Source organism: Urocitellus parryii, chromosome 12 (genome assembly GCF_045843805.1).
Source record: "Urocitellus parryii isolate mUroPar1 chromosome 12, mUroPar1.hap1, whole genome shotgun sequence".
In the NCBI taxonomy this organism is placed as follows: Eukaryota; Metazoa; Chordata; class Mammalia; order Rodentia; family Sciuridae; genus Urocitellus; species Urocitellus parryii.
The window spans coordinates 5,477,771-5,502,451 of NC_135542.1; the positions used below are offsets into that span (position 1 = coordinate 5,477,771).

The 24,681-nt window shown below is 39.4% G+C and overlaps 1 protein-coding gene across 1 annotated transcript; it reads left to right on the forward strand.

The window, feature by feature from the left end:
• The first annotated feature begins 9,101 nt into the window (after positions 1–9,101).
• On the forward strand, positions 9,102–23,356 carry Cnot11 (CCR4-NOT transcription complex subunit 11). The gene is made up of 7 exons (XM_026408617.2): positions 9,102–9,787; positions 12,216–12,380; positions 13,569–13,721; positions 15,304–15,506; positions 17,240–17,442; positions 20,827–20,923; positions 21,006–23,356. The coding sequence occupies exons 1-7, from the start codon at positions 9,268–9,270 to the stop codon at positions 21,201–21,203; spliced, it is 1,539 nt and encodes a 512-aa protein (XP_026264402.2). The 5' UTR covers positions 9,102–9,267; the 3' UTR covers positions 21,204–23,356.
• The last annotated feature ends 1,325 nt before the right edge of the window (positions 23,357–24,681 follow it).

A 24,681-nucleotide genomic window follows, 5' to 3' on the forward strand; every position in this document is an offset into this window, starting at 1 on the left:
GTGCTTGCCTAGCATGCGTGAGGCACTGGGTTCAGTCGATCCTCAGCATCACATATAAACAAGTAAAATAAAGGCATTCTATCCATCTACAATTACAAAAATAAATAAATAAATAAATAAATAAATAAAAAGACCCTGGGATAGACTTAACTAAGGGAGCGAAAAAGCTCTATAATTAAATGTAAAACACTGACAAAGGAAATTAAAGAAAACACTAAAAGATGGGAAAACCCCCATGTTCTTGGATTAGAAGAATTAATATCATTAAAATGTCTATACTATCCAAAGTGGACCACAGATTCAATGCAGTAAAAAATACAAATGACATTCTTTTTACAACTAAACAAAGCAATCATAAAATTCATTTGGAAGGACAAAAGATCCTAAACACATAAAACAATCTTGAGCAAAAATAACAAAGTGAGATGCATCACAACACATGACTTCAGTTTGCTACAGAGACATTGTCAACAAAATAGCGTGGTAGAGCCATAAAAATAGACATACATACCCTTGGCTCATGGTGGAGATACCAGAAACAAACCCATGCATCTACAACCAATTCTCGACAAAGGTGCCAAAAACATACATTAGCAAAAGGTAGCCTCTTCAACCAATGAGCCAGAAAAGAAGATATCTACATGCAGAATATGGAATCTTGCCCCCTATCTTTTACCCTATAAAAAAATCAACACAAAATGGATAAAAGACCTAAATGCAAGACTTGAAACTGAGACTACTAGAAGAAAAGAGGGGAAAGACTTCAAGACATTGATACAGACAATGATTTTAGAACTAGACAAAGCAATCCTAAAATTCATTTGGAAGGACAAAAAAATCCTCAACAGATAAAACAATTTTGAGCAAAAAGAACAAAACCAGATGCTTTGTTAGGACCACTAAAGCACAGAAAACCAAAGCAAAAATTGACAAATGGGGTGACATAAAACTAAAAACCTTCTGCACAGCAAAGAAAACAATCAACAGAGAAAAGAGAACCTACAAAATGGGAGAAAATGTTTGCCACCTAGTCATCTGACAAAGGGTTAATATCCAGAATATTTAAAAAACTCAGAAAAACTTAACAATAAAAATAAGTATTCAATTAAAAAATGGACAAATGGTCTGAGTAGATACTTCTCAAAAAATAAATACATTAAAAATTTTAAATTAAAAAGTACAAATGGACAATAAATATGAACACATGCTCATTAAGCCATCGGGGAAATGCAAATCAAAACTACAAGATAGCACCTCACCCCAGTTAGAATATTCATTACAAAAATAAATAAATAACAAAAAATAACATGGTGAAGGAGATGTGGAAAAGAAGGGACTCTTATATACTGTTGGTAGAGTGTAGATTAATATAGCCATTATGGAGAACAGTATGGAAGTTCCTGAAAAAAAATAAAAAATAGAACTACCATATGATAAACTATCCCACTCCTCAATATATGTCCAAAGGAAATGAAATCGGCACACAAAGAGAAACCAGTATTCCCATGTTTATTGTAGCACTGTTCACAATAGTTCAGGTATGGAATCAATCCAAGTCTCAGAAACAGATGAATAAATAAAACATATGTGATACACACACACACACACACACACACACACACACACACACAGGAATAGAATATAGCCATAAAGAAGAATGAAATCTGGGCTGGGGACGTGGCTCAAGCGGTAGCGCGCTCTCCTGGCATGCGTGCGGCCCGGGTTCGATCCTCAGCACCACATGCCAGCAGGGATGTTGTGTCCGCCGAGAACTAAAAAATAAATATTAAAATTCTCTCTCTCTCTCTCTCTCTCTTAAAAAAAAAAAAAAGAAGAATGAAATCCTGTCACTTGCAGCAAAATGGATGGAACTGGAGGACATTATGTTAAGTGAAATAAGCTAGACCCAGACAAGCTCTGAATGTTATCTCTCAGATATGGAAACAACAACAACAAAAAAAAGTGAACTTGAAAAAAAATAGTAATTACTAGGAACTGGAAAAAGGAAAGGTGTGGGGTGGGGAAGATGGAATGATCAATGCACACTTTATGCATATATGGAAATATCACACTGAACCCCATTAACATGTACAATTAATACATTAGCAAAAAAGAGTACCAAAAGCCAAAATTGATTCTACTGTCAAGTATAACACAAAAGAACCAATAAAAAATTAAACTTAACAGAACTTTAAAAAATATATGTAAAAATTGGAACCTTGGGGGAAAAATGTTACATAAATGGAATCATATAATATGTGATCTAATGAAAGTGGCTTGTTTCACTCAACAAAATTCCTTGGAAATTCATCTAAGTTGTTACATATTCAATAGTTTATTCTTTTTTTTTTTAAGATCCCTTAATTTAAGCTGTTGGTTAATCCTAAATAGTATTCCATGACAAAGACTTACTATGTTTACTTATTTTTCTGCAGTGCTGGAATGAATCTAGGGCCTTATCCATGTAAGGAAAGTACTTTACCATAAGCACCTTCCCAGCCCACTCTATTCATGTTAACTTGCTGAGACTGGCTTTAAAATCATGATCCTCCTGTCTCAGCCTCCTAAGCCACAGGGATTACAGGCAAGTGCCACTGTACCCAGCCTTATATTTATTTTAAATGGTTAGTAAATAACATTTGTTTGCAGTGCTGAGGAATCTACCAAGGTCTGGTCCATGCTAGGAGAGTGCTCTGCCACTGAGCTACACCCCAACTCAGAAAACATTTTTAACAGCTCCATAATATTCCCATGAGTGAAAATGCCATGAATTTCCTAATTATTTCTTTATTGCTGAACTTGTGGGTTATTGCTGTTAAAAATAAATGTACTGATTATCTTGTACACAAAGGGTTTCCTGATTCGGATTTTTTTTTTTTTTAAGACAGATGTGTGTGTATATGTGTGTGTGTGTGTGTCTTTTGCTGGAGATTGAACCCAGGTCCTTGTTCATGTGAGACAAGCACTCTACCAACTGAGCCACATGCCCAGAACTCTTTAAGACAGACTTTAAGTAATGGAATACCTTAGACAAAGTCTATTACCATTTTTCAGACTCCAATATAGGTTAGCAAATTAATTCTCCAAAAGTTTGTAGAAATGTTCCACCAGTGTTCTGGAACAAACTGATCCCACTGTACGAGAACCAGCCCCAAGGTGCTGTGAGACTGAAGGAACAGATAGACCTAGGATCGCACAGAGTGCAATTATGGACAGAAGCATGGTCCTGGATAGAAGCAAGATGAGTGTGGTTCCTGCGATTTGTGTCAGAAGACAGGCTTATGAAGTTATCAGTGTAGTGGCACCCCCTTCCTCCACAGAAAAGGCTTAACTGGATTCTCCATGGCTGATTTTGGGGACTGTCAGCAAAAAGAGTCTCTGTGAATGAGTTCAATGTAGATAAACTTCCTATTTTCGTATTGTCCTGTCTTACTTGGCCACTGGCCGGGAAGATATCAGCACTCCAGGTGCTGGACACCCCTTACTCGTTTTTCACAAACATGTATCCAGTATAGTAGTTTGTAGAAATGTGTAAACAAGGCCTCTAGCCTTGAGCTGGGCTTCACAGAGATGTCTACATTTCTAAGATAAGAGAAGTTACCACTTGGGCTCCCTGGGAACAGCTGGCAGGGGGAGGAAAGAAAAGGGAGAAGAAGCTCTCCCCTTCTCAGGTGCTGTCCTTGAAGGGTTAACTTGCCCCCAAAACAGAAAAAGAAAAAGTTGCTTTTATGTGAACTTCTGCAGACTGAACTTCTGAGCCCCTCCCCTTACGTGCTGGGTATAAAATTCTGAAACTACCCGAACTTGGGGTTCAGGGGATTGATTGATCACAGAAAAAAACTGTGCCCTCTGAACCTGGCTACAGCCAAATAAAACTGTTTCCTGCTGTCTTGGGTGCCTTGCCTCGTCTGTCCCTACAACATCAGGTCAAAGTGACTTCATCCAAACTGGGATGTACCTGGTTGAGCTCTAGCTAAAAACAAAACAAAACAAAACAAAAACAAGTCTGCTGTGACTTAAAGACCTGCCCAGAACAACTTTAAAAGAGGAAAAGTTTATTTGGGAGCTCATGGTTTCAGAGATCTCAATCCATAGACAGCAGACTCCATTCCTCAGGGCTCAAGGTGAGGCTAAACATCATGGCAGAAGAGTGTGGCGGAAGGGAAGCAGCTTACATCAGGATCAGAAAGCAGAGAAGGGGCTCCACTCTCCAGATCAAAAATATATACCCCACTGCCATGCCTCACCTGCCTCCAGCTACCACTCAGTTAGTCCTATCAATGATTAATTCACTGATTAGGTGAAGGCTATAACACAGTCATTTCTCCTCCAAACCTTCTTGCATTGTCTCACACGACAACCAAATCATAACACACACAAAAAGCAATACAGAGGAAATGAAGAGATATTCCTAAACTACAAGTTGCATCATGAATATATAGCTTGCATTCTACCAAAAGCAATTCTCCATATTCGTAGGAGAAACTAATAAGTACAATCATGTCTAAGATGTACTTGACCTGGGCATGTATGATCCAAGGTTATTTGGTATCATGCTACACTCTTTGTGGCCAAATGATTGGAGGCAATCCACTACACGGTACTTGCATGGTACAATGGTGGCCAGGAGACTTTGGCATGCTTTGACTTGTGTCTTCTCTGGATTTTTGTTGACTACCTCAACCGGCTGTATTAATTTGCTAGCATTGCTATGACAACATCTCACACACTGGGTGATATAAAACAGTAGACTTGTATTTCCTCACAGTCCTGGAGCTGGAAGTCCAAGATCAAGGTGCTGGAGGGGCTGGAGTCCTCAGACTTCTTTCCTGCCTTAGAGATGGCCATTTTCTCCATGTGTCCTCATGTGGTGTCTCTCTCTGCCTGTGTGCTTCTGCTGACTTCTTGTCCTAATCTCCTCCTAGGACACCAGTCAGGTTGGAATCAAGCTTATGCTAAGACTTCATTTTTAACCTAATTACCTCTATAGAGACCCTATCTATAAATTCAAATCACATTGCGAGGTCAAAACCTAATCATAACAGAGACTTATTACTGCTAGAAAGGAAACCAAAGTGAGAGAATCCAGAAAGTCCAGAATTGAAAGGACAAGGGATGTTTGGTGGATGCCACTGAGATGGATGTTTGGTCCATGCCATTGACATGTGGAACACACTAATGCCATACCCCTGTGAGCTTCATCTTCAGGATTAACCAACAGCTTAAATTAAGGGATCTATTAAGTGATATGATAACTAAATTCAAATAAAAACAGAATCCTAAAGGCATCTCATCCAGACGGTACAAAGATTTCTGACACAGACATTCCTTCTGATATGGGCAATAGAAAACTTCTGGCCAAAGAGCTAATGTTTGATGGGCATGTACCCTATGTCACAAGGAACTCTCATGACAGGACATATTAGTAGATCTGGCTCAGGAAAATGCAATAAGATTCAACCTTTCCATACCTGGAGCCAGCTGGGAAGACGGACCAACACTACAGGCAACCAAATCCAGAGCCAAACCTGGGAAAGCCTGGGTTCTTGACTGTGGCGTAGACAGGACACAGAAAACCACCTGCTATGGTTACAATCTCTCATGTGTTAGAAACTGAATCCCCAAATCCATACATTAATGGATTTGAGATGGAGTCTTTGGGAGGTCATTTGGATTAGATATGATCAAAGGGATGGGGCCCCATGAGGGCATGAGTAGCTTAATAGGAAGAGGAAGAGATGTGTTAGGATGCAGCAAGAGGCCCTTACCATAGGCTGAGCAGTGCTGGTGCCATGCTCTTCCCAGCCCAGTCTGTTGTATTCAGTTATAGCAGCAGAAAATGGACTAAGAAACCATCTTTGCTTGAAGAGGCAATGGTTTTCAACAGAGCTGAGCATCTTCCTTATTAACTCAGGAGATCCACTGGGACCTAGGAGGAGGAAGTTGTAAATGAGGAGTTAGGTTTGATGGTTCTGCAGATAGAATCATGACATGCTTCCCTGAAGATCAGCTATGTTGGTAGACTGCAGGGATCAAAGGTTAAACAGCAGGACAAATGAGCCCATCAACATATGTGACCAGCTCAATTTCATCTTCCCCTGCTGTTAAGGTATAGAACTGTAAAAATCAGCAACCAAACATGCTTAGCATGGCTTGGACCCATACTCAAAGTCAAGGTAGCCCCAGTCCCTCTGAAGTGGCTGGGTTTTATGCCATGTTACAAACATCTCACAAAGCCCTGTAAGAGCTGGCAAAACAAATGTAGTCCCATGGAATCAGGAACCTAATTATAGGAAGTTTAGATCAAAAAACACTCTTAGAATGGGAGAAAATATCATGGCACTTATATCTGACAGAGGAGTCATATCTAGAATATAAAAATACTCCCACAAATCAGTAAGACCAACAAGACAAATAGAAGAATGAACAAACGATTGTAACGGGAACTATGCAAAAGAAAATACCCAATGTTCAATATCATGTGAATAAGTGTCAACTTTGAGGGAAGGGAAAATTAAAAGCATAATGTGATAGCAGTATACATCTGAAACTAGAATGGTTACAAAGAAAAGCATTAATTATTGGTGACTATGTGGACCAATCAGTATTCTCATGTATTTCTGGGAGAAGTATAAATTGGTACAGTACCTTTGGAAAAATATTTGTCAGTGCTTACTGAAGCAGAACATGCATGCATATATCCAATGATCGAGCAGTTCTACTCCTGGGTATATGGCCAAGAAAAAATGCTTATGTCTACAAAAAGATTTCCTTGAATGCTCGTAGCTAGCTCCTCCACTCATCAGAGCCCCAAATTGGAAACTACCTAAATGCCCATCAACAATAAAATGGGTAAATGAATTCTTGTATACTCACACGATGAACTTCTGTATCAATTATACCACAAACTAAGTGGTTTAAATTTATATATGTTCTTTCATAGCTCTGGAGGCTAGAAGTCTGAAATCAAGGTGTCAGGGCCAAGGTCATTCTTTAGGAATCTGGAGGGCAATCCTTCCTTGGCCTTTTTTTTTTTTTAAGAGAGAGAGAGAATTTTTTAATATTTATTTTTTAGTTCTCGGTGGACACAACATCTTTGTTTGTATGTGGTGCTGAGGATCGAACCTGGGACGCACACATGCCAGGCGAGCGTGCTACCGCTTGAGCCACATCCCCAGCCCTTCCTTGGCCCTTTGAGTGTGTGTGTGTCTTGCTGGGCACTGAGCACTGGGCATCACAAATGCTAGGCAAGCACTCTATTACTGAGCTTACCAACAATCTCCCTTCCTTGACTCTTCCAGCTTCTTGTAACCCAGGTGTTCCTTGCTTATAGCAGCACCACTCTAATCTTGGCCTGTCACCACGTGGCCATCTTCTCCCCATGTGTAACTGTGGTATGAGCTGTCTGTTCTGTTGTCTTCTTTACTTTCATTTTGAACTTCCTGAAATACTTGCAGCCAAAGGAAGAGACAATAAAATTTTTTTCTTGCTTCATATCAAAGTTACTGCTTACACTTCAAGCTACCCTTAGAAGGGAAATCCAATGTTATTAACATCCAGGAAAGAGAAATGGTGGAAGGAAAGCATGAGAATTTCTACAAAAAGATGAAAACAGAATTAAATCCATTTAAGAATCTGGACACACCCAGAGACAAAGTCCTTAAACAGCAAAATGCTTAAGCTACCCTTCAGGAAAATCCTACAGACTCCACTTAGCGATGGCAGGGAAACAGTCTTTTCAAGAACGGATATATGCAAAGTAGATCCTCTGATCAATGACCTTTAGAATGTCATGTCCCAGGCTTAAAGTCCCCAGAGCAGAACATGTTACCTCCCCCTATTAGAAATATTTGATCTGTAAAAGGCATGATAACCACCTGTGCCTGCATAAAAGAACCCTCAAACTCCCCTTTCATGCCATTCAATCAATAAGCAACTTCCCCCCTCTCCCCTCCTGTTAATTTGCTACCAGCAACTGACTGGGGAGGCAAATTTAAGCGTCTACTAGCTCCTTGTCCGTGACAGTGCAATAAAACCTTTTCTTTTTCTTTTTTGAGATGGAGTTTATATGTTGCCCAGACTGGAATTGAACTCATGATTCTCTTGTCACAGCGACTATAGCTTTCTGACCCACGTCTAATTTAAACCATTTTCTTTTTGCAAAACTTAGTACTGATTTCTATGCATATTACACAGTGGGTCCTTATTCCATATCAGAAGGTTAAAGCAAACATCAGGCAAATGTCTACCAATCTCAGCTACCTGCAACTCAGCAAGGAAGAAGAGAACCTATTAGTCCTCAGGACTGCACCTAAACTGCACCTGGGAACCGTTTCCGGGTTTTCAATACCCGATTCATAATCCCCAGGGGTGGGGCAAGGAACTAGTATTAAAGGGGCTCTGAGGGTTTCTAAAGCTCAAACCAGCCAAGAATGAGCGCCCTACTGGCTAAGTAAAAAGTGGCGCAACAATCTTGTAAACGAATACTTCTTGAAAAGATTTTCTCGAAATCTCATTAAAATAGCCAGGTAAAAAGGCTCATTTGCGATGTTCCTTTTCTGCAACAAGAAACGTAAGACCGGGAATTAATTCTGGTTATGAGAAATGTGTTAGCGTCTTCAGTTATTTGCATTTACAATAATTTTACCACGAATGTCATATTGAGAAAACTAGCACCTAAGATGCATTTCACAAAAAACAAGGTAGCCAAAATTTACTGAGGACGTCAGGCGCCCAAACCCACCGGGGTTGCCAGTCGTGTTGCCATGAGAGGGGCAGTCACCCTGGGGACCCGTGGGACTGCACTTAGGACGCGAGGCTACCTCGTGTACGAACAGAGGAATGACACGTTGCATTCAAATCATGTACAACGAATCTGCTGTTCATTGTCATAGATACGTTCTGCTGTCACAGATACCTAAACAAAATTAATGAATGAATTAATTTTAAAAATTAAAAAAATAAAAAGACCCCGCAGAAAAACTGCCGAGCCCCGCCTCGCGGCGCCAGCCCCTCCCTCCCTCTGGCCCCGCCTCAACTTCCGCCCTGTCGCCCCGCCCACCCGCGTCTCCGGAGGCTCGGCTGGGCCCGGCTCCCTCAGCCTCTCTTTCGCTGGGCGCTGGGCCATCTTCCTCGCGGCCCTCCAGCTTCCGTGGCGTGTTTTGTTTGCGACACTGTCGTGTCACAGCGCGCTTTACGGTCGCGGGGACGGAGCGAGCCGGTGCCAGGGCCACTCGGGCCGGGAAGCAGGGCAGGCGAGCGAGGTTGATGCCCGGCGGCGGGGCAGGCGCGGCGTCTGGCCGGCTTCTCACCGCCGCGGAGCAAAGGGGAGCCCGGGAAGCAGCGACGTTCAGGAGCGGCCCGGGGGGCTCCGGCGGCGGCGGCGGCGGCGGCAGAGGCGGAGCAGGCGGCCCCGGGCCGGGCAGCGGAGGCCCCGGCGGCCCCGCGGGCAGGATGAGCCTGACCCCGAAGGAGCTCTCGAGCCTGCTGAGCATCATCTCCGAGGAGGCGGGCGGCGGCAGCACCTTCGAGGGCCTGTCCACCGCCTTCCACCACTACTTCAGCAAGGCCGACCACTTCCGCCTGGGCTCGGTGCTGGTGATGCTGCTGCAGCAGCCGGACCTGCTGCCCAGCGCGGCGCAGCGCCTCACCGCGCTCTACCTGCTCTGGGAGATGTACCGCACCGAGCCGCTCGCAGCCAACCCCTTCGCCGCCAGCTTCGCGCACCTCCTCAACCCCTCGCCGCCCGCCCGCGGCGGCCAGGAGCCCGACCGGCCGCCGCTCTCAGGTACCTCCCGGAGCCGGGTGGGCGGTGCGGAGACTTAGACTGGGCAGCTCCCCGTCTGCGCTTCTGCAGCCCGCCCACCCACCAGAGCAGGAATCCAGGTGTAGCCGAATTACAGATTCATGGCGAATTCCTGGCACCGAGGATGATTGGTCTCCTCTGTACAGGCCATCCAGCCATTCAGGTCCTCAAATAAGGTCCATCTTTCTAAAGGCCGTCTGGAGATGTGTATAGTTAGACCTGTAGTGACACCATGGATCTGTCCCCGTTTGTAAGTCTCAGAGGAGTAAACAAGTCCATATTAAGAACCCAAAAAAGTTGTTGGACGAAAATACACATCAGGCAGCATGTTAAGGACCTTACAGCTGCCTTCCTTGCACTGCTGTGATGTGGTGAGGGTAGGGGATAGAAGGTTGTCTCAAGTTTACGGGCTTTGTTACAAAACGCATGTTTTGCATGATGTAGAAAGTATGCTTGTGCAGCATGGGTGAGATGAGACGTAGGTTAAGTAGGTGCCAGGCTGCATTTTTAAATTTCTGCGGTACTGGGGATCAAACCCCGGGCTTCATGCAGGCTAAGGAAACAAGGTGTTCTTGCTTGCAGCCTTTCTGAATCTCAAACATTTTTGGATGCCTTCCTGCACTATCCTCATCTAAGAAGGGCAGCCTTTGTGTTGGGGAAGTTTGTGACTGCCCAGAAAGTGAATGCCACATCAGAATGTTTGTCATGGGGAATGGGGACAGTGTGGGATTTAGGTCAGAAACCCTTTGAATTCTGAAGGGTGTGTTATGTAGAACCCCATCATCAAATACATGTCTAAACCTACACCTTGTTCCTACACTGCGTTGTAAACAGGAGGGGAGGTAGTTGCCAGGAAAGGAATCCCCAGGATGTAATCTCCAGGCCTCAGTTTTCTCAATAATAAAATTCAGATTCTAATAATTCCTAACTGGTAGTGTAGTTATGAAGAATAAAAGTACCTGTGAAAAGTATTACTCGTTATTGTCACTAATATATTTTTTGAGATGGATCTGAAACTCTGGATCTTTTTGCCTCAGCATCCTCGGTAGTTGGAATCACAAGTGTGCATTACAGCACTTACTTATTGTCATCTTTATTCAAATAGGTAGGGATAATGCTTAAATTACACAGAAGAGGAAATGTTATTACCAGAGCTCCAGTCTTAGTGCTTCTCTTGTACATTTAGGGTAAGCATCTAATGGGCATAGTTTTTAAAAAGTTAAAAATCTTTTCAAATGATTTTGAGGTAGGACAGACAATGTATTTGGAAGTAAGAAGGGTGGCTTCCCAAAATCAACAGATTTGCCGTCTGGTTGGGAGAACATAAAGACAGGTCAATATCAGCATGGTAAGGCTGTACTAGGTGTCAAAAAAAAAAAAAAAAGATGCAAGTAGCACAAAGAAACAACCTTCAGAACTGGAAAGATTCCCAGAGGAAAAGTGTGATATCTTTGCTGTATGTTAATTAGGGATGCAGGTAGAAGGGAAGAATGTGGCCCTGCCAGGTTATTGTTAAAGAATTAGGTCTATACAGAGAAGCTGAAATTTTGTCTACCTGGAGTAGGTTACATGAATGGGAGGGTAATCAAGAGGTAAGATTAGGAAGGTGGGTGGTGACTAGATTATGAAGTGTTTTATAATGATGTAGAAGTTTGGGGTTAATTTTATGTATGTGAACTGGTCAAGTAGTATGATAGGTTTGTATTCTAGAAATAGAATTAAATGGCAAGGTGGGGCATGAATGGTGGATTAACAGGGGTCAAAACTGGGATGGTGCAAGGTTGACTGAAGCCAATAAAGAAGAGAGTTATAGAAAATTGGGAGCTAAGGAAATCAGACAGACTGTCCTGTAGTTCAGGCAAGAGAGGGGGGACTGGAGCTGAGGGAATGCAGACTGGGGACATTGTAAGATATCAATAGTTGATAGATAAGGCTTGGGGAGCAGTTGAATATGGACAAAAGAGAACCTTCAGTCTTGTGGAGATGGTAAAGTTGCACTGTGTACTGAAGCAGGTATGTTACTACTGATGAATTTGCTTCCCCTGTCTCTTTAGCTTCTGCACAGTCAGTCTTAGGAAGCACTTCAGAACATTATAGTGTTTATATCTGTTTTTGTTTGCATATATAAGCTTTGGTCTTTACAGGAATTGAGGGACTTAGAAAGCAAAGTTTTTAATAGTTACAGAAATATATTTTTTTGATAATAGTACCACAAATCATAGAATTTCCAGAGGCTTAACTAATTACGGAGTTCACAGAGGTATATATTTCATTAACCTAAATTCAGTTATAATTTAGTTTATAAAAATTTGTAGGTTGCAGTGACAAGTAGCAAATACTAATTTTACTGGATCTGAGTTACTTTTTAAAAGTAACCATAAGAGAAATCATTGTACATCTTTGTTTACAGGATTTTTACCTCCTATAACTCCGCCAGAAAAGTTTTTTCTTTCCCAGCTCATGCTGGCACCCCCAAGGGAACTCTTCAAAAAGACACCTCGCCAGATCGCTTTGATGGATGTCGGAAACATGGGCCAGTCTGTGGACATTAGTGGGCTTCAGTTAGCTTTGGCTGGTAAGGAAGAATTGGAAGTTTGAGCATTTTTGTCTGTTTTTGAGATATTCTACTTAAAACAAAGGTCTTTGTAATCTTCATTGTGAAAAGGGTTAGTTACCTTTCATTTTAAAGTAGTTTCAGTACTGGATTCTAAATATATGCCTTCGATCATCTATCCATTCTCCCTCAATGTAAAAAGAAGCAAGCATACCTTGTTGTTTTGGAGCTAGCTACACAGATCATCTCTGCAGTCTTGAAGTAGAGATGTTTTTCAGTAGGATCTATAGACCAAAGGTGTATTTGTGGATGATGTAGGGTATTTTTCCTCTTACTACTAGGAATTGAACCCAGGGTTCCTCTACCTCTGAGCTATATCCACTAGTTCTTTTTAAATTTTATTTTTAGACAATCTCACTAAGTTGCTCAGGTGGACCTCAAACTTGCAAGCCTCCTGCCTTAGCCTCCCTAGTAGCTGGGATTACAGGCTTGCATGTGCCACCACACCCAGCAGTTTGTGCTTTCTTAATTTACGGGGAAAAAAAAAGCAGGCAAGTTAAACATTAGTGACTACAAAGAGAAGATTTACCCTTTAACAATGACAGTGTTCATTAAATAAATTTTATTAAAAACCCACCAATTAGTTGACAATTTGCCAACTGAAAAATTTTTTCTTACATCTTGAACAATAGCCTGTTTTCTAATAACTTTTTGTACTTCTGTAGTTTGGATTAAAAAAATGCATCAGGGTAATTTTGTTAGCATTTTTTTTTTTTTATTAAGGAGACAATTGGGTCATGTCTAAGGCATTTTTTTGGGGGGGTGGGTACTGGAGAGTGAATCCAGGGGCACTGGACCACTGAGCCACATCCCTAGCCCTATTGTATTATATTTTAGTGACAGGGTCTCACTGAGTTGCTTAGGACCTCACTTTGTTGCTGAGGTTGGCTTTGAACTCATAATCCTCCTGCTTCAGCCTCCCAAGCTGCTGGGATTATAGGAATGTGCCACCATGCCCAGCTGATATAATTGAAATGTAGGAATTAAAAAAATATATTTTGTGTATGTATATACACACACTCACATATAATCTGGCCATTTTTTTTATGTTGTAAAAAGCAAGTGGCTTTACCCCTTAGTAGCTTGTCCTTTCACTCTTCCTCCTGATGTCCTCAATTTTTAAACATCTCCCATTTTAACCTCTTTTAGAACGCCAGTCTGAACTGCCAACTCAAAGTAAAGCCAGCTTCCCTAGTATTCTCAGTGATCCAGACCCGGATTCTTCTAATTCTGGATTTGACAGCTCAGTTGCCTCCCGGATCACAGAATCTTTAGTCAGTGGACCAAAACCACCTATTGAAAGTAGGTATATAGAGATTAATTTTATATTCTTGGTTTTATTTTATCAGCATTCACTGAAACTTTTCAAGTTTTTGAGACATCTTGTTATTTTCATTACTACTTTAACTTTAGTTTAATATAAAACTTCTAGGAAAGTATCTATAGAGAGCTCAGTGAAAATTAGTTTCTTCTTTAAAAGAGTTACATACAGCTTGATTTACATATCTTACATCTTGAAGATATAAATTCTCTGATTTTACTGAAATCAGTCTATTTATTACCATTACCTTCTCCACTTTAAAGTTTTACTGATTTTACAGCTTTTAATTTACTTTAATTCAAAGGAAGCGCTTACTGAATTTGAAGTAATAGAGCTGCACCTTTTGGTTTGACAGGCCTCCATGTTTGAGTGATGAAGGCAAGTTTTCTGCTTCGGGATGAGAACATATTCTCCAGATTACAGTGCCACCATTAGTTTGAAACTTACACTGACTCGTCATACCATTTGGTTTATAGTATATATTTGGCATAAGTGGGTTTAATATTTGAAGTTTTATCTAGTCACAAGTGGGCCTAAAGATCCATGCCACATAATGATTTATGTGTAGTATTTGCTCAGGCACAACTTTGAATTGGATGAGCCTCCAGGACGGTATCTGAAGAGCACATCACTCATAATAAGTGAGTCCGACCACTCACCAGGCATTTCCTCCTCACATAAGTAGCACTTCTCATGAAGTGTTAGACTGTTTATTTTCATAAGTGGTCTGAAGAGGGATTCAGATACCAGTCCTTGGGCAGCAAGATGTGTGTCAGTTTTGTAGCCAGAAAACAGTCTTTGGCAACAAACTGGATAGCATAATCCCCAATTTGATAGGGACTAGGATGCATAAGAGAATAAGCCACCTTTGCCCTATGGGAAAACCAAAGTGATGTGTGACATAGGTTCAGCAGAAATCTAGCCAGAGTTTATTTTAGTGAGTGTGTAACTTACAGGTCTACCCTGTTTTATAAAATAGTTAAATATACTCACTTCATTTTCCTGTTTTATGAAATGAAAATGGTATTTGTGAATTTGAAGATTCATGAAAGACTCGATTCATTTGAAAATGTCAACCAATACTTTTCCTATTTTGTCATTTCACCATACATAATTTGTCACTTCAGAGTTATTAAATGTAAAGCTAAAACTTGTACAAATCATAGGGGTCCATGAACAGATTATTAGTGGCAATTAAGAGAAGAATGAGTGAAGATGAATAGTATTTCATCTTTCCATTGAAAAATGTACCACTCTAAGAGTTGTGTCTTGAATGGTAGTCATGTGTGAATTAGAAGTGTTGCTCATAGCCCTGCTTTCTTCTCCAAAAAGTAATAGGTGTGTCTGGCATCATGCTGCTACATTGGTTTTTCATGTTCTTATTTGTATTCTGGATGAAATCTGACTTTCTGAATCATTCCTGCTTCAGATTTTGAAGTGTGAGAGTTTTATCATGTTATCTTTTTAAAGGAGGCATTTGTGTACTTCATAAAGTAAAATTTATGTGTGGTGTGTCACATTAGCTCACTGACAGTCATTTGAATATCACTACTCTCATTATAGGCCATTTTCGGCCAGAATTCATCCGTCCGCCACCTCCACTCCACATTTGTGAGGATGAACTGGCTTGGCTCAATCCTACAGAGCCTGACCATGCTATTCAGTGGGATAAATCTATGTGTGTTAAGAATAGCACTGGTGTGGAGATCAAGCGAATTATGGCAAAAGCCTTCAAAAGCCCCTTATCTTCTCCCCAACAAACACAGGTATGTGTGTGTTCCATGTTTTAGTTTTAATCCATCATGAGTTTGTTTTTCATAAGGTGATAAATGAGCAGTACACTGAAATTGACAACATGAGTTAGCAATAACAAGTCTCAAAGGTTTTTGGATCTCTGAGGCTTTGTTTTACCCTTTCCCTTTTGGTCATTTCGCTGTGGTAGGGCAAGAAGTCAGGTGACTGAAAATGTTTCAACTTAATGATGAGTTTGTCTTTGACAGAGGTGAGGTAGGAGAGGCCTCACTTTTTGGCACTGTGCTCCTGCTCTGTACCAGCTGTGCATTTTATATACATCTTTGCATTAAAACTGGACAGTAGCTCTTTTGAGTGGAGTAATTTCATTTACCTCTGAGGTAAGTAGAATTATTAACATCTTATAGAGGGAGAAATGGCCCAGAGAAGGTGAACTAGCCCCCAGTACATAGCTCACTAGTGATAGATTTGAGATTAAAAATATTGCTTGCTACCCCAGGGGCAAGACAAGATTGTGGGAGGTTTCTCTTTGATGAATTTTATTCAGTTTGCACACTTCCAAGTTAGAGCTAGTAGGGGAGATAATGACATCTCCAATTCAGTTCATCATCAAAAGTATTTTCAATGTCATTTAAGAGTTGTTTGTAGTTCCTTTTGTGTAGATCATTCTGAAACACAGTTCACTGGGTAACATTCAAGTAGACAAGTAAAAGCATATAAAATTGCAAGGAAAAAGTGCTTATTCGGCACCTCCAAATTTTATTTTGTTGTTGAGATGGAACCCAAGACCTTATACATGCTAGGCAAACACCCCACCATTGAGCTGTGTTCCCAGGCCTGAAAACAGTGTTTTTGAGGAAACCTCTTGAAATTGCAAAATGTAGGTGTGACTTGCAATGCATCCTGCCCCGCTCCTTGGGTATTTCCATTCTCCGTCTGGGTAGGGTACAGCAGGACAGGCATTATTTCTGATGTTCATTAATTCTCTGTGGTTTGTGCTTTTTGGAGACCAAATTGGTGATTAAGATTATTTCTGAGCAGGGTACATACCTGTTACCCCAGCTACTCAGAAGGCTGAAGCAGGAGGATCACAAGTTTAAGGCCAACCCTGGCAATTTAGCAACACTCTGTCTCAAAATAAAAAGGGCTGGGGATGTAGCTCAGTGGTACAGTGTCCCTAAAATAAATCCCCTGTGTACTGCAAGGAAAAAAAAAAAAAAACTACAAAGGACTTAGGATGATAAGACAAGATCCTATCCAACCAGACAGTATTGAGTCTGCTTTCATGTCTAGAAGGAAACACTAGCCAATTTACAAGCTGTCTTGAATGTTTGTATTTTAGTATCCTTACAGTATTAAGACATGAGGACCATCAGTTTGAGGGTAGAAATTTATGAAATTGGTGAACATGAGTTTTATACCTTTTTTTTTTTTTTTAAAATAACACGAATTTTAAGAGAAATTTTATTTTATTTTTTTAAAGAGAGAGTGAGAGAGGAGAGAGAGGGGGGAGAGAGAGAGAGAGAGAGAGAATTTTTTTAATATTTATTTTTTAGTTCTCGGCGGACACAACATCTTTGTTGGTATGTGGTGCAGAGGATCGAACCCGGGCCGCACGCATGCCAGGCGAGCACGCTACTGCTTGAGCCACATCCCCAGCCCTATACCTTTTTTGTGTAAAACAACTTTGTATGAAGGAAAAACAATTTCCAGTTTGATTTAAAAATCTCTTTTTTTTTTTCCTTAGCTCCTTGGTGAATTAGAAAAAGATCCCAAACTTGTTTATCATATTGGCCTCACTCCAGCCAAACTTCCAGACCTAGTGGAAAACAACCCTCTAGTTGCAATAGAAATGTTGCTGAAATTAATGCAGTCAAGCCAGATCACTGAGTATTTCTCTGTCCTGGTCAATATGGACATGTCTTTACATTCAATGGAAGTCGTAAATCGGTAAGTTTTCATATTTGAGCTAATATGTGGGGTTATAAATGATTAAATGTCCAGGAAAGAGAAGCTGCTACAAAAAGCTGTATAATGTTTTTTCCCCAGATATTGATTGTTGCCTAAGATAAACCACTTCAGAAGTAATCTGAGCCTCAGTGTTTACTGCATGTGAATTTAGCATCCATTAATAAGAAATTTGAGGGTTGGATTTCAACATATTTCATGTTAATAGAAGCATGAATGAAATATAATTGCTTAAACTTACTTCCCTATACAGTATTTGTTACCCTTATATAAATATAGATATTAGGGACTTTTTTCTTAGAAATTTAACAGCTGTTAATATGGGAAAGTACTAAATTGATGTTGGCAGGAGGGCCTAATACTGACAGCCCCCATTGGCTGCCCTGAAAAACTATCTTTGCATTGTTCATGGGTGCAGCTCCCCACTCGCTTCAACCACCTCCACTAGTATGGACTCCAACAGCTTTACTGCCAGAGTCCCTGAACACTAGTTTCCTTTTAACCACTGCATCAGATCACCAGTGTGCCCTACCAGTCAGACACTGGCCATGGGCACTAGCTCCGAGACTTAATGGAAGAGGCAGAAAATGAAAGAAACACCCCTTAAATGAGAGTACTAGTGAGGAAAATGGGGAGCTGGAGGCTGACAATGAGGTAGATGAAGAAGAGGAAGAGGATGGTGAGGAACAGGATGGAGTTAAAGATGAGGAGGCTGAGGCAGCTGTGGGCAAATGGGCAGCTGAAAATGACAAGATTGATTACGTTGATACCAAAAAGCAGAAGGCCGATGAAGATGACTAGATAGTAAAAAAGGAAAAGTTAAAGGGCCACTGGGACCTATTCACCCTCCACTTCCTGTCAGAATCGAAAGGTGGTTGTCATTGAGAGGCCCACCAAGTGCTCTCCATCACTTAATCAAAACCACAATGTGAATCTGCAACAGGGGAGGAAAAAAAGAACCAAAACTTTTCAAGGCCCTGCTTTTTTTTTTCCTTAAAAAAAAAAAAAAAGAAAAACTTGTATTTTTTATTTACATTTTATATTTTTGTACATATTGTTGGGGGTCAGCCATTTTTAATGAACTTGGATGACCAAACCAGCCTTTGGAGCATTCTCTGCCCTACTTCTGACTTTACTTGTGGTGTGACCATGTTCATTATAATCTCAAAGGAGAAGGGAAAAAAAAAAAAAAAAAAAAAACAGAAAAACAATTTATTCTGAGCATCCCAGTAACTTTTTTTGTGCTTGTACTTTAATTGTACTATAAGTAATTGGTTTGTATGAGGTGGTTTAAAAGGCCAAAGATAAAAAGGTTTCTTTTTTTTCCCCTTTTTTTGTCTGTGAAGTTGCTGTTTATATTTTTGGCCTTTTTAATGTATTTGTGAAACAAAGTTGTCCAACAATAAACCAGAATTTTATTGAAAAAAAAAAAAAAAGAACTGAGAATTCTAAGCATGCTGTCATGGAGATTCCTTGTGTTCTTCTCTCAGCTGTATGTTTTTCCTTACTCTGTTGTCACTGACCATCAAGGAAACATGTATTCCCTTCTAGATGTGCTCTATGTTATTGTTTAATCTTAATTTTCCTTTACCATTATATTTTAGGTATATTATGAATTAAATGTGTTTGAGGGGTTTAGCTTGGGATCTTACTATTTTATTAGGTTGTTTACTTAATAAAATAGTAGATCCTGGTCTACTGGAGACACTGATTTAGGCTTCATAGTCTGAGCTCCCTTTCATCTGGTGTCTTGTTTGGATGACAAATTATATGGTCCTTCTACTCTTGCGGAACTCCATTCTGAGTGCTAGGCAACTAAGAGCACATCTTGGAACACCATTTTGTAAGTTGGAGACTTTAAAAATCTGAAACTAATGGATGTGTCCTTTAAAGTTGGACATTATTTTAATCTTATTTGAACTAAAGAATGTGTTACTAAATTGGTGGCAGCTGAGCAAGCGTATGCATGTAGAGTGCCCTTTAAGGGATAGGAGGGGAAGAGAAGAATGAAGTTTCCAAAACTAGTCAGTTGCCTCCTCTTCTTCAAGCCTCTTTATTCTTCATTCAGTGGTTGAATCGTCTTTTGGACTGAGCTGTGTTCATAGCATTCTCGTAGCAGTTAGTGTCTCTACCAGACATTTGGCGCTTAGTCCAGGAATGACTGTATTTTGTTATCAATAGGATTCTATCTCCCTAGTGTCTTGGAATTTCAAGGACAAGTTACTGTTTTTGTTCGCCCCCCCCCACCCCCCATCATAATGCATTACCCTTGAGCATGGAACATACTCGGTTATTTATAAAAATCTCAAGTGAGTATAGTGGCTAGGGCACTGTTTCCTTGGAGCACTAGTTCCTTGGTGCCCTAAAAGAAAGAAGTTTCAAGGTCAAATAAGTTTAGAATGTATTATTAATTTTATTTTAGAAATTTATAGTTAGCCTAGCAGACTTTGCAATAGCAAACCCTAACGTGGCCTAGGGTTTCCCAGACTGAACAGAGCTGAAAATGGAAGTCCTATCCCCCGTACCATTTTTATTTCTCTGTTCTTCAAACATTCTACACAGTACTTAAAATTACTGGCCTTGGGCTTTAAGACTACAAACTCAGATTCATGCTCTTGTTACATCACAGCCAGGTCTTCCCTGCAGTACTTCCTAACATGTTCTGCTAATAATGCCAGTTCCTTTCAGGAAGGCTTCTCTCCTTAGGGTTAAGTCATTTGTCCTTTTATGGCTTTTTCCAAGTCTTTTTACCTTCCCCTCATTTTGGCATTTGGTGATATGTTGAACTGTTTGCATGCAGATTTACACTTCTCAGACATACTGCCTCTGGGCAGCTATATGTAATAGAGCTTCCTGAGTGTTAAATGAACACAGTAACTGCTCAGGTTGTTGGTGCGTATAAGAGATAAGAACCATGACTTATGATTCAGCCAGGAACCCTTGGGAACATAATGCTCAAATAAGTCATTAATGACTAATTGCATTGCATAATGCTAAGCATAGACTTAAAAAACAGAAGTGCCACAAATAAGTGGCTGTGGTTCTTGTGTTTATTTGCTGAAGAATACTTACAACTGGAAAACTGGATTATGTATCAGCAATTTCCACCATAGGAAACTTTATATATTTTATAGTTAACAGTTTTTTTTTTTTTTTAATGGGTATTGGGGAGGGAACCCAAGGGTTTTTTACCATTTTTATAGGGCCACACTAGTTTGCGTAGGCTGGCTTTGAACTTGTAATCCTCTTGCGTCAGACTTACCAGCCACTGGGGTTATAGGCATTCACCACTACACCTGGTTGGTTTATAGTATCTTTTGATGTTAGCAAATAAAATAACAACCCATATTTTCTTATATGAAACAGATTGACTACAGCTGTTGATCTACCTCCTGAGTTTATTCACCTTTATATATCAAATTGCATCTCTACTTGTGAACAAATTAAGGATAAATATATGCAGGTGAGTAATGGGAATTTTTATAAATTCTATAAATAGGTGCTAAGAGGATGGGCACACTAAAACTTTTTCCTTTTTCTTCCAGAATCGTTTGGTGCGTCTTGTGTGTGTGTTTCTTCAGTCCTTGATCCGTAACAAAATTATTAATGTGCAGGACTTATTTATAGAAGTGCAGGCCTTCTGTATTGAATTCAGTAGGATACGAGAAGCCGCAGGCTTATTCCGGTTGTTGAAGACACTGGATACTGGAGAAACGCCTTCAGAGACCAAAATGTCAAAATAATACCTCACCAGAACTACCCAATTTGTTGTTCAACTGTATTGATTAGTTTTTAAAACTTAAAACAGTGGATTGCTTGGTCTTATACATATAAACAACACTTTAATCTACTTTAAAGCAAAAGTTTTGCTTTTCCTGGATGACTTTTTCCTATAGATGAATTTTTGGTAAGAACTTGGACACAAAATGTTCTAAGTGTCTTGCTGATGACTCCATAGGAGGAATAATTATCCCAAATTACTGCAAAAAAAGTAGAGGAGGTGTGTATTTTTTAAAAGAAATTTTAGCATTACAGAGCAAAGTGCTTGTTTTTGCTTCAAAGGCAAGCTACAGGCTTCTGATAAATGAGGAACCCAGTTTTCCTAAGGTTCCAGTGTTGAAAGTATCCAATGAGAGCAAAGACATTTTGAAGAAATTGTGATACTGTCATATGGTGAAGAGCAGTTGATTGTATCTCAACTTCTCATTAAGCAGTATGAAACAAGGACATGCATATAACTTTGTCATGGGAACTCCAGAGGTAGCAGAACAAATGTTTGGAGGGCCTCTTAAAAACACGGGAACTCTTAGGACAACGTTATAGTAGGTGATATTGTTTCCTAGTTTTTTTTTTTCTTTGTTGAGATGTCCTCTGTTATTACCCTAAAATGCATTTTTTTTTTTTTTTTTGGTATTGTTTTAAAGGAAAAACAGGGCTTTGGGAGGGAGTGTCACCCCTAGGAACTGTCTGTGGCAGGGTAGATGTGTGAGATGTACCAGAGCAGGCAGTGCATGTGTCACCCCTCATGTCACTTTGGACAACGGTGCCTTCCAGTAAAGTTCTTTTTTTACCAACTGTCATCTGATGCATTTTTACTTCAAGAAATCATGACAAATTCCTTTTACTGAACTACTTCTAAAGCATATTTACAGGGAAATCTGTTCAATAGGAGTTATCCTCTAATCCAACACTTGGCAAGTCCATGCCTCAGATCCATACTATTAAATGGGTAGACTCACAAACAACATGAAAAAAGTGAGGAAACAAATTAACCCAAACAAACCAAGATACTCCAATAACAGAATCTATTGACGCCACAGTGGAAGAAATGTCAGAGGAGTTTAGAATGTATATAGTTAAACTGCTCTGCGAGAAAAGGGACAAAAAAAAGTAAGGAGTGAAATCAGGGAGAAAATACAGGAAGTGAAAGATCATTTCAATAAAGAGAGATTTTGAAAAAAAAATCAAGCAGAATCCTTGAAATGAAGGAATTAAACCAAATTAAAAATTCAATGGAAAGCATCACCAACAAACTAGACCACATGGAAGACAGTTTTAGGCAATGAAGACAAAATAGATAATCTTGAAATTAAAGTAGAACATGGAGAAAAGATGTTAAAGACGCTATAAACAGAACTTCCAAGAAATATGAACCTGAACTTCAGTCCAAATTTAAGATTTGTTGGGATGAAGGAAATGAAAGGAAGCACAATCTTTTCAATGAAATAATACCAGAAAAACTCCCAAACATAGTTTGGGAAATGGAAAAATCAAACACAGGAGGCTTACAAGGACCCCAAATATAAAAAACTACAACAGACAGACCCACACTAAGGCACATTATTATGAAAATGTCTAACATACAGAATAAGAATAAAATTTTAAAGGCTGCCAGAGACAAACAACAGGTCACCTTAAGAGAGAAACCAATCTGAATCTCAGCTGATTTCTCAACCCAGACCCTCAAAGATAGGTGGTCTTGGAACACACACACACACACCAAGCTCTGAAAGAGAATAGATACCAGCCAAGAATACTATACCCAGTAAAATTAAGCTTCAGAATTGACAATGATATAAAAACCTTCCATAATAATAATTATAGAAAGTTAAAAACATTCACAACTCTGCAGAGCCTGCACCACAAACATATGTATGGCATTTCATGAAGAAATGACAAAAGTGAAAACCAGCAGAGGGAGGAATAACACTAGAATAGCCAATCATAGGAGAAACTATTTCAAGTTAAAAACCAGAAATAAAATGACAGGGAATAAAAATCACTTCTCAATAATAACACTGAATGTACTTGGCCTAAACTCATATGAATCAAGATAGACTGGCAAATTGGATTAAAAAACAACATACAACAATAAACTGTCTCCAGAAGTATGTTAGTTTCCAAATATCTAGAAGTATTTCAGATCTTTCTGGTGTTGATTTTTAATTTAATTATTATAGTTAAAGAATATGTTATGAATAACTTGAATTGTTTTATGTTTTCATTTTCATTCATTTCAAATTATTTTCTAATTTTCTTGTAATTTCTGATTTCATCATGGTAAGAGAATGAGCTTTGTAACATTTGAACCAAGTTTTATACTTCTTCATACAATATCTGAATTTTTAGGACATTTTAACATCACTTTCTCTTACTTTGAGCTGTAAAGATTTTTATATTCTGAATCCTGTATTTTACTATTCATAAATCCATATATTTTATCTGTATCACTTGATCACTTTTAAGTCATTTTTCTATTTGATGCAACAAGTACCAAAGAAATTTGGTTTTGTTATTTTTTAATATGGAATTCCAATTATTTCAGCACCATTTGTTGGAAACACTATCCCTTACCATTGAATTACCTTGGCACCTTTGCTCAGCTCATGTATGTGTAGGTCAATTTTTGAATTCTGTATTCTGTGCCATTTTTTCTACATGTCCATTTTTATGGCAACATCACATTATCTTCATTAATGTCAGTTTATTGTAAAATTTTAACTCAGGAAACATGAGTCCTTCAGTTCTATTCCTTTTAACTTACATTGGTTATTCAGGTGCTCTGCATTTCCATATGAATTTTGTAATTTGCTTGCCAAATTTCTCAAAAAGTAAAATGATTTAAAAAACAACATCAATTTCTCTCAAGGCCTAAAAGTGGGCATCACAGTTCTGCAGATTAGGTCCAACTATTCTTGGATAAAGAACAGTTCATTATTGAAACAGCACTTTGGAATTGCAATTTCAATGACTGATAGCTATTGTTAGAAACAACCCAACTTAGATTCCTTGCAACTTCTGATTCCAGCAAAATTTAGCACTGAACTTGAAAAGTCAACAATACAGCACTGTAATTCATGCCTGAATAAAGTTTATCTAACATATTTTATCCTAAAAGCATATTATAGTCTTGCTCTTCATCATGCTTGGGGACAAACAGTGAAGTTGGAAACGAAAGTACAAAAAAATTTGGTACTAAAGAGACCATGGAAAACACCTGCTTGTACTATGACAGCTGAAACAGGCAGATTGTTCTCTCACTCAAACTTGTGTATCAGGCAACTCAAAATTTCAACCCAAGCATGACTAAAAATGACTCCTGAAAACGGTATGTGATGATTTGCAGGTTACAAATGAATTTTAGTGAGTAGGCAAGTTTTGTTATATATTAAGGGCCAGCCCTTCAAATTTGCATGGTGACTATAAGGGAAATTCAGTTCA

What these genes read in the sequence shown, in the direction of transcription:
- Cnot11 (XM_026408617.2), top strand. Translation starts at nt 9,268, where the DNA reads ATGCCCGGCGGCGGGGCAGGCGCGGCGTCTGGCCGGCTTCTCACCGCC. An exon ending in CTTCTCCCCAACAAACACAG is followed by an intron (nt 15,507 to 17,239) that starts GTATGTGTGTGT and finishes TTTTTTCCTTAG; the next exon opens with CTCCTTGGTGAATTAGAAAA. An exon ending in TTAAGGATAAATATATGCAG is followed by an intron (nt 20,924 to 21,005) that starts GTGAGTAATGGG and finishes TTTTTCTTCCAG; the next exon opens with AATCGTTTGGTGCGTCTTGT.